At 41.4% G+C, this 10,010-nt stretch overlaps 2 protein-coding genes across 4 annotated transcripts in view; both read right to left on the bottom strand.

Annotated features, from left to right (window-relative positions):
• Window positions 1–6,064, bottom strand: part of LOC135254078 (complement factor D-like) — a 32,935-nt gene extending 26,871 nt beyond the window's left edge. The window contains exons 1-5 of the mRNA XM_064334028.1: window positions 5,911–6,064; window positions 5,393–5,543; window positions 5,030–5,168; window positions 1,371–1,628; window positions 1,120–1,279 (exon numbers count right to left, since the gene is read on the bottom strand). Coding sequence (XP_064190098.1) covers window positions 1,120–1,279; window positions 1,371–1,628; window positions 5,030–5,168; window positions 5,393–5,543; window positions 5,911–5,971 — 769 coding nt within the window. The 5' untranslated portion in view covers window positions 5,972–6,064. The remainder of the gene's footprint in view (window positions 1–1,119; window positions 1,280–1,370; window positions 1,629–5,029; window positions 5,169–5,392; window positions 5,544–5,910) is intronic.
• A 1,684-nt stretch (window positions 6,065–7,748) lies between these two features.
• The window catches only part of LOC135252316 (mast cell protease 1A-like), a 38,181-nt gene continuing 35,919 nt past the window's right edge, over window positions 7,749–10,010 (bottom strand). For all 3 annotated transcript variants that reach the window (XM_064330256.1, XM_064330253.1, XM_064330255.1), the window contains exons 5-6: window positions 8,710–8,970; window positions 7,749–8,192 (exon numbers count right to left, since the gene is read on the bottom strand). In XM_064330256.1, the coding sequence (XP_064186326.1) occupies window positions 8,025–8,192; window positions 8,710–8,970 (429 nt within the window). In that variant the 3' untranslated portion in view covers window positions 7,749–8,024. The remainder of the gene's footprint in view (window positions 8,193–8,709; window positions 8,971–10,010) is intronic.

Below are 10,010 nucleotides of genomic sequence, written 5' to 3'. Positions count from 1 at the left end.
GAGGTTTCTTCCCATCTGCCACAGGGAGTTTTTCCTTGCCACCGTTGCTTTAGGCCTGCTCCTGTGGGGGTCTAGGCCAGGGTCGTCTGTGAAACGTATTGTGACAATTGTTTGTGAAATGCGCTATATGAATACATTTTGATTGATTGATTGATTGATTGATTGCACTGCCTTGTTTGATAAAGTGAAAACAGACAACTGCAAAACGAGTAAAATCCAATTAAGAATCTTGTTTGGACTGAGTTAACACTAGGCATTTAACTTTTCAGCACTTAAACTCATGAAAGGTTTTCTGTTCATTCTCATTGAGTTATTACCAACATTCAAGGGATTATTTGTTTTTAAAATATATATATTTTTGCGTTCATTTAATGTTTTTACAGTATGGCTGAGTTTTTTTTTAAGTCCCACATCTCATCCTGTGCATGATTCTTTATGACCTTGCTTTATTATCATTATTGCACTGTTGGATTTATCGGTTTATTTTGTGCAAATAAATTAAAATAAAACAACCAAAGAGCTTGATAAGGTGTCAGTGCAAGGGAACAGGGCAGGCTGATTGCTGTAATTCTCTTGGTGGGAACCTGGTGTTCTGTGTTTTCTGGTTCTGTCTGTTTCAGCTGCACAGATGGAGATGGTGGCCTCTGCTACAGCCTGTTGCATGTGCTTAGCAATGCCTGGTGGTCTTTGCAGACTCTCTTTGTTTAGCTGTCTCATCCGCAGCAGAACCTGCCCCCTCTCACCCCTGCAGCAATGTCTTTCATCAGTTGTGGTCGTGACTTTAGTGCATCGTGCACTTTACACAAAACCAGCAGCTTGCTGCATGTTTTCCAGCAAAGGCCGATTAGTAATGATGTGGTCAGATGCAAAAGGCGGGGTGGGGGAGGGAGGGGGGCTGGAGGGGGGGTTTTGTTCGAAATGAAACAACTGCTTTACATGATTAGTTTCTGCTCTTTGAACCATGAAAAATAATATACAGATATCATTGCCCCCCCGCCCCCTCCCCATCTCCCCGAAACAAACATACACAACCAAATCAAATGCAGTATCATGTATAATTTATTCATCACTATGTGCATAATTTGCATAATTTCAACAACGGGTTAGCATTTTGTCAGCGGCACTTTATACTGCTTATGATACACTTGACCCAGGGCAGGTACTTGGATATTTGAGTGTAAACATTCGGTTTTTTAGGTGTGTTGCAGTTTCCAGCTTCATTGAAGGACACGATGCCCACCGCTGTGTCCTTACACACCAGAGGACCTCCTGAATCCCCCTGTCATTAGAAAAAATTAAGTATTGCTGAAGCAAATATCAAATTATCATTTAATTGATTTTTGTATTCAATGAAAAAAAATTTCACAGACCTGACAGAAGCCTCTGTTGCCGGCACTTCCCCCAGCACACACCATCCTGTTTGTGATTGGACTTTTCCATATTTTTTGGCACAGCTTTCGGTCCACGACACTCACATTGACTTCCTGAAGGCGTGGGCTTATGGCCCCATTCGATTTGATAGCCCCCCATCCTGCCACACTGCAGAGCGTTTTGGGCTTGATGTCTTTATCTCTCTTAGGCAGGGGGATCCACTGCACTTCTTTGCTCTTCTGAACTGCAGTCTTGAGCTGCTCCAGAAACAGAGCCAATCAGAGTCCTCGCCCGGCACACGAGTCAGAAACAGAGCCAATCAGAGTCCTCGCCCGGCACACGAGTCAGAAACAGAGCCAATCATAGTCCTCGCCCAGCACACGAGTCAGAGATCTACATCAAATGGAGCCACAGGCATTAAAGCCAGATCAAGCCAAAAGCTCATGAGTTCTTTAATGAGATCTATTTTACATTAAATTTATTTGGAAGTCGCATTCATCCAAAGCGACGTACAATAAGTCTATACCGAAGGCCATTGGAATAACTACAAAACACAGGTCCAATAAGGTACAATACTCATTATGTAACTTTATTCATAGCCATGAACACATTAAGTCTAGTTCACACAGTAAACATTACTCTGACCTAACCTATACTTTGAGGGTCACAGATCTTGTACTGGTTTCAACTTGGTATACCCTAGCTAAGTTTTTTCTCTGGGGTTCACTGATCACTTACTGACAGTACCGATTATCACTAAAACAGTGCAATAGTTTAGCCCTGGCATTGTAAGTGGCCCTCAAGCGTACAGCACAAAATTAATTGTTAGAATGTATTTAAAATGACTCATAATGAGGCGACTAAAAAATATAAGATGGAAGCTACCTCCTGCACCAGTGCACTGTGCAATCTGAAGCATACACACTCATCCAATTTTCCTTGTTCCCCAGCCATAGATATTTGTTCTCTACAGCTCACTGTGATGTTACCTGTGACGTGCAAACCTCTGAGAGACATCTAGGACTAGTCGGGAGGAAGTGATTCAGCAGTAACTAAGGGATAGGGGCAGAGGTGGGTAGAGTAGCCAAAACCTGTACTCAAGTAAAAGTATTGTTACTTTAAAATAATAATGACTCAAGTAGAAGTAAAAGTAGTCATCCAAATAATTACTTGAGTAAGAAAGTATCTTGTGAAAAGACTACTCAAGTACTGAGTTACTTCATATAATCTGATTTAATGTTGAAATAAGAAGAGCAAGATGAACGTAAAAATCTAAATGTCCAAAATATAAAATTGTAAATGCTTGTCCAATAGAAATAAACAAAATATAAAATAGCCATGTGCAAATTCAAATATGGCCTAAATCATATCCCTTTAAATAAAACACTGCACAGGAGGTTCGTCAGAAGAGGAGAATTTTCGCTTTCTGTTGGACTCTATTAAGTCTGTATACCCCGTCAGTTTGTTGGGGTGAACCCTCCGTTGACAGAAAAAATATCAATGAGGCTAAAGGGAGGCTACAGGGATTTATCCAGGGATTTATCCATTAAAATAGACTCATCATCACAACAAAGAGGAGCCTGCTCAAATTCAAACAGAAACTTTATATGTGGGAAACAATGTAGCACCATTATTGTACCTTATGATGCACTTCTCCACGATATTCCAAAGTCCCATGATGCCTTGCGCGGAATATGTGCAGAACTTCCGGTTTAGCGTAAACAAACGTTATGTATGCTATGCAATGTTCCAGCGCTCACGTCATGACTGTTGCATGCTTCACAAAAACTATTACACTACTAACTAATGCTTACATTACAGTGTGGAATATCCACATTAATACCAGTAACCTATTTAAACACACTCAATTTCAAAAATAACGTATATAACCGAAGTATTTTGAGCAATAATAGCCTACTTACATAGCAATGATGAAATCTTATCTGTGTTCAGTAGATGGAGACAGAGACCGTAAATCAACAATACAGTTCAATCCGCTTCTGTTTTGCTCCAGAAAACGATGTCATCTAGGTCTATCAGCAAACATACGGCTTAGCAGGGTTCATACACTTTTTCACCAATGATTTTCAATGACTTTTCCATGACTTCTCCACAACCTTCAACTGAATTTCCATGACCAAAGCAAATGACTATCTCAGCGGGACGATTTAAAATTATTTATTGTAACACTAAGTAAACTTAGGTCTGCATCTGAAACATATGGTGCCTCTCTAAAACAAATAAACAACAGAAAGACACACTTAGATACATTCTCTCATATTTTAATTCGAATAGTTTAACATTTTTGTCAATGTCTCAAACAGGGCTCAAAATTGCGATTTTGATCGCATATGCTCCCGAAATTTAATCTGTGCGACCTCGAAATATAATTGGGAGCATTTTGTGCGAGTGCAAATAATTGTTCTGGTGCAACCTTTTTTTTTCTTTTTCCAGTCGAACGTCTCTTTCTCTGTACATTCGCTAGTTAGTACACTCAGTATGTGCCTTGTGAGCTGACAGTGACCCTTCTAACCAATCGTGAGCTTGACATTCTTACCTTTAATGCTGATTTTAAATAGGTTAATATTAGCCTTCAATCACTCCCTTTCGCTGCACTCCACTGTCACGCGACACAGAGAGCTAACGCGTTAACTAATGTTACCTGAAGACAAAAGTTTATGTTGAATTTAATGGTGTTATCGAAAGCTGAAAAGTTGAAGCAAACGATTACGGCATTTTTTTTTAAACGTTAACGTAGTGTTTTGTGTAGCGACCTGTTTGAAACAGCTAATTTCTCCGATGCAGTTTACTGGCGGTTGATTTAATTAGCGGTATTAATGTGACGAGAAGCGCTTTGTCGTTTGAATGCATAACACGCAATTGCTTGAAGAGTCAACACATTTTAGGCGTGACAGCTTAACTGTTTCTTGTAAACCGTACTGTTATATTGTCGTTTATCAATAAAAAATCTATTGCATATATTGTTGGTGCTCCTAACATTTTGGTGGGTGCTCCTAACTTTTTGAAGTTGGGAGCACCAGTGCTACCAAGAGAAAAAGTTAATTTCGAGCCCTGATATATTATTGAAGCTGCACTTCCCTGGCATATTGTCGGCACAGTAGGGCCTACGTTTACTAACTGCTACATTAGCAGAAGCGTGCCTGTTGGGCGTGCCTGTAAACAAACTGAGCCAGACCGAATGAACTTCTCTCACCACCAAAATACCGCGAAGGTTACGTGCCAATTTACGTTTTATTACTATACATACTATTTTTATTATTGGATTAATTAGTAATTATATTTGATGCAACTTTAGCTATATTTCCATTACTTTTCAAAAAATATTATTTTCCATAACTTTTCCAGGGCCTGGAAATTGCATTTTAAATTTCAATGACTTTTCCAGGTTTTTCATGACCGTACGAACCCTGGCTTAGCTATGCCCAGAAGTCCTCAATAATAATAGTATTTCCCAAGAAATTACGAATAATCGTTGACCACGTTCCGTGCTGCGTCTTTTACTGCTACCACAGAGTAAATGCATAAGTGAATGCGATGATAAGAAAAATTTTGGTTACGCTGACCTAAGAAACGCTATTCCAAAAGCAAAATTAGACATGTTTCTTTTTGCTGACTCAGTCACTCGTGTTCTCCATACCTGCAACAGCATGATGTCATTCTCCAGTGTGTCAGCGTCATACGCAGGGTAGACGTGGTATTTAGCCACTTTAACCCTGATTGACTTTTTTTTCTTAGAAATGTCATGGGCCCCAAGCAGAACTGTCAGGCTCTCTTTCCTTTGTAAAAGAAGAAGCATAGTGTTACCCTTCCCTTATCACACATGTATACTTTATTTGTGTATCAAAATGTTTCAATGCCACACAAAAACATACCTGTGCCAGACTCTACCTTTCAGAGCTCAATAGGGTGAGCATAATTTTATTTTTATTTTTTGAGACTTGTACACTCTTGTTCACAGTTTTGTAAATACTAATAATACTAGTTCAACAGGAGATCTTACCTCTCCCGGCAATGTGCTGCCGTCATTACAAAGGAGTTGGACACCAGGAAACCTCCACAGATGTGCTCGTTTCCTTGCTGCACAGAGACCATGTAAGGTCTGGAGTGTGGCTGAGCCTCCCTGCCATTCACAATGCCTGAGTCCTGTTGGGCTGGGACAGAAAGAGATTTTAGCCAATGAGCATTTTTATCCTTCCCCACATTCATTACATTTACATTCACGTACATTCTCTATCACCCCTCATCAATACATTTAAAAGTTACACAAAGGACGAAAATTAAAGACTTTCAAAATGACGAGGTATGAACACTGCAAATAAAACACTTGAGGGACCACAAAGCATCAAGTGAAAATAAGAAATGTAAATTAGGTGCATATACATATTTTATACATAAGCAGGCATTGTGATATTGAACTCAATCAAGTCATCACCTGGGGCAGAAGAGAGAGAGAGAGAGAGAGGCCATCTCTATGATTTAGTGGCAGACAGATACGCATTCTGTAGTGCTGACACTTACCTGCTTGTGCCAAGGCAATCAGGAGACCCACTACCAGGGGAGTCAGGAGAGGTGCAGACATGGCGTCAGGGAGGATCTCAAACGTTTTGGACCGAAGATCGCTGCTGTGCACAATTAGCAGCCGTTCACTGCTGTGCTTTTATTGAGGCTGGTCAGGAAACTGTGGGCAGCTGTGAGGTTTTCATCAGTACAGCCGCTGACATTTTTTAAAACTAAACCAGTCCCCAGTGTGGGAAAGTGGTTTCAAAGTTGTTGAGCGGTTTCCGGAAGTTGAGACGTACACGAGCCCCCCATTCTTAATTTCACACTGGGGCTATTTTTAATGATTTAAAAGAAAAAAATAATTTCTGCCAAACCCTGGGGGCCGACCAAGAACAGTCATTGTCCGTAACTGAGTGAGTGAGCAGCTGACTTACTACCTGCTGTTGAAACACGCGTGTGTGGCTAGCACACAGCCGCCCAGTAGGTGGCAGAATTCACGTATGCTTCTTTCCGTGCCGTCGTTAAACGCAAAGCAGCCTGTATTGTGTGCAAGAGTGTTTCAGCGTGTTAAAAGGACTGGAAATCAAAGGGGAAAATTTAGACGAAACGCCTAACATCTCAGATAATTCTGTAGGAAACGTAGAATATACATATCTACATCAGTGGTATCAGGCTAAGAACATGGAGGGCAAAATGGAGCTTTCGAACGCAGACCAGTGTGAGTCCGTGAGCTCGACAATACATTTTTCACAGAAACCAGTTTCATGACTGTGTTTACTTCACTGCTGTTGTGATAACGCCTACGAGAAGTAAGCACTAGTGTGTTGTTAGCCTTTATTGATCACAATTCTATGAGGCCATAAGATGTAGTTACAGAAGCCAATAGTAGGCTATTAACTCATAAAATCTATTCTTAATGCTACTTGTTTTATCAGACATTCCAGAATCAAGTTTTATTATGGTCTGCAGCACTAAAAATGTTCGTCAAACCTCCTCAACAAACAGCAAAAGTGCTTCAACTGTTGCTTCAAACTGATGCTTCACTGAGCAAGGATGTCCAAGTATCTCACCCTTGCATCTCTTTCTCTCATCCTACGTTTGGGTGGAGCTAAGGAGCGAGGAAAGGACACGAGGAAGAGATGGAAGGAGTGAACTGGAACGAGCCCGTCGACTCTCAGTGGGGTGGGAAGTGTCTTCTGGGACCGGTGGGAAAACAAGGGTGCAGTACGATTTATGGCCAAAAAGTCATTCGCTTCAGTTTCTGGGGAGAGATTGTTCCCCCCTGGTAGTACCCAGGGACTGACTCAACTAGGTGTGCCTGACCTTGTCACATGTGTCAAATAACTGGTTATAATCAGCTGGGTTATACCGTTAGCCTGTGGTAGGAGTGGCCTACGTCTTCCCTCCAAGACACACACCAGGAAGAAATGATCGTGATGTAGGAACTGCAATGACTAAATATGTTAGAGAATGAGTAATTGACCCTATTGTAGTATTATGTACTGTCAATGGCACTTACACAAAATAGAAGGGGGGGGGGGGTGGTTCTGTGATAGAATAGAATTCCCATCATGAATGTTGAAATTCCACACTGAAATCTTCCCGTTCCAAGCTAGTCCACAATACGTAACACTTTGATCACATGATTTCGTGCAGTGGACCACAATGCAGAGCTGTTCGCTTTGGCGACTTTTCTTCGCATCAAAACCCTCACCACAGCAAGAGCGGTGTGTTCAATTTTCTCACCACATGTATGATATTCTTTAATGCTGTGAATTCTCTGAATGTTTGCATAAATAAGTGACATATGTAAGTAGGATTGAAGGAGAACAGAACATACACAACAACACAGTAAATCATATTTGCATGCATTTTAATTAAGCTAATGTAATGCCAGAACCACAGTGTTTGCATGGGGGAAATGCAGAATTGACTAATAAACAAAACCTAGCAGATCACATCTAAACATGCAGTATTGAGATGGGAAATGGAATTAGCTTAATTTTAGTTGTTAAAATAAGCGCATGGTGAAGCAAATTACAAGAGACCGGGGATTTCACCAGCCTGGGCATTTTCACTATTCAGCTACCAGGGAGGTAATTGTCTACATAAGCACGAGGTCATTAACGTTTCTAGAAAGACAAAGAAGTGTTGTTGATGTAGTTCTTGATCCAGGGCAAGAAATTTGAGATCTGAGTATAAACGTTGGGCAGATTTGGGTAGGTGCAGGTATAATTATTGTTGAAGGAAACGATTCCCACTGCTTCTCCACTGCACACCAGTGGACCCCCTGAGTCTCCCTGCAAGAAACAGTTTTCAGGATTTAAGGAATTGTGGGAAAACACTTCAAGCTTACGACTCATTATTCCAGCAAACCTCACTTCATGTCTGTTCTTTATATTTACAAACAATGGTAGCAGACTACTCCATAGAGTAGACTGAGTAGACAGGTTTCTCTTTAGGGTTGAGATGAATCAATATGCTCTTAATTGGAGAGAAAGTGTTGCACATGGTCACAAAAACTAACCATATTGTAGAATTAATGCATCAATGATCAAAAGCCAAACCTGCACTATTTTAATAAATAAACACAACAACCTAATTAGGAGCCTATTGATTCACCCGAGTCTTTACTTTGATCAGTTAAAAAAAATGTTCTACCTTTTTTATTCAATACAGCACAATAAGGACAGTACAAACATGGAATTTTTATTCTTTGAGGCACGTATAGGTATTTCTGACATAATACAGATAAAGAGGATACATGTAATGTGTGGATATTTATTCGATGAAAAATTGAAAAATGACAAAACATACCGTACAGAATCCTTTGTTGTCATTACTTCCCCCTGCACACATCATCCTGGACGTGATGTGTATATTCCTCCACCGTTTTTGGCACTCTGCTCGACCCACGACGCTCACGTTGACCTCCAGGAGGCGTGGGCTTGTGGTCCCATTCGATTTGATGGCCCCCCATCCTGCCACACTGCAGAGCGTATTGGGCTGTATGTCTTTGTCTTTCTCAGGCAGGGAGATCCACTTCACTTCTTTGGTCTTCTGAACTACAGTCTTGAGCTGCTCCAGAAACAGAGCCAATCAGAGTCCTCGCCCGGCACACGAGTCAGAAACAGAGCCAATCAGAGTCCTTGCCCGGCACACGAGTCAGAGCTCTACATCAAATGGAGCCACACGCATTAAAGCCAGATCAAGCCAAAAGCTCATGAGTTTGCATCTAAAGACTCAGACTGTTGGGCCTAAGATGTGCTAAAGTCATCCTACATATCACCTGTACTGTGTTTCTTTGACATAAATGTCACATTCCCATTGGCTGATGGCTCCTACCATCCAAGTTTAGATAAAAATCTGCCTGTGCTACACCCAGACTAGACCATGACCACACCCCTTTCCCTGACAGACCCAATGAGGAGTTTGGAGATTAAAAGGCCCAAAAACACAGCCTTGAGTCACAGAGCAGGCATGACTGAAACAGTACCAAAGCCTGGAAGTTGCTTTTGAAAAGCAACAAGCACTGGTGCGTGTGTCAACGTGTCTACATTGATCATGCTGTATGACCCAGTCTGCACTCATGGTGGGCATATTTCCTGACTCAGTGAAACGTATTCTCCATACCTGCAACAGCATGATGTCATTCTCCAGTGTGTCAGCGTCATACGCAGGGTAGATGCGGTACTCTGCTACTTCAGCCCTGATTGACTTTCGTTTCTCAGAAATGTCATGGGCCCCAAGCAGAACTGTCATTCCGTCTCTGTTTTGTCAAAGAAGCAGCATGGTGTTAACTTAACCTTGTTCTCTCCCTCCAGTGGAGCTGCTCAGTGGCCAACAATAGAGGATTGTGGTTGTACTGGGCAGCTCCCAGGTGTGAAAGTGTATGAGTGTGAAGCAGGGCGTTCCTGCAAAAGAGCATCCGTGCTCAGTGAACCTCCCATGGGTAAATGAAGGTTAAATAAAAAAATAAAAAATTATCACACATGTATCCTTTATCAAATGCATCATCTTACTTTGTCCAGCAATGCGCTGCCGTCATTACAAAGGACCTGGACACCAGGAAACCTCCACAGATGTGCTTGTTCCTTTCCTGCACAGAGACCATGTAA

The sequence above is a fragment of the Anguilla rostrata genome, chromosome 4, assembly GCF_018555375.3.
Source record: "Anguilla rostrata isolate EN2019 chromosome 4, ASM1855537v3, whole genome shotgun sequence".
Classification (NCBI taxonomy): Eukaryota; Metazoa; Chordata; class Actinopteri; order Anguilliformes; family Anguillidae; genus Anguilla; species Anguilla rostrata.
Note: the sequence above shows the minus strand (reverse complement) of the source record. Positions and strands in the feature narration are given on the sequence as shown.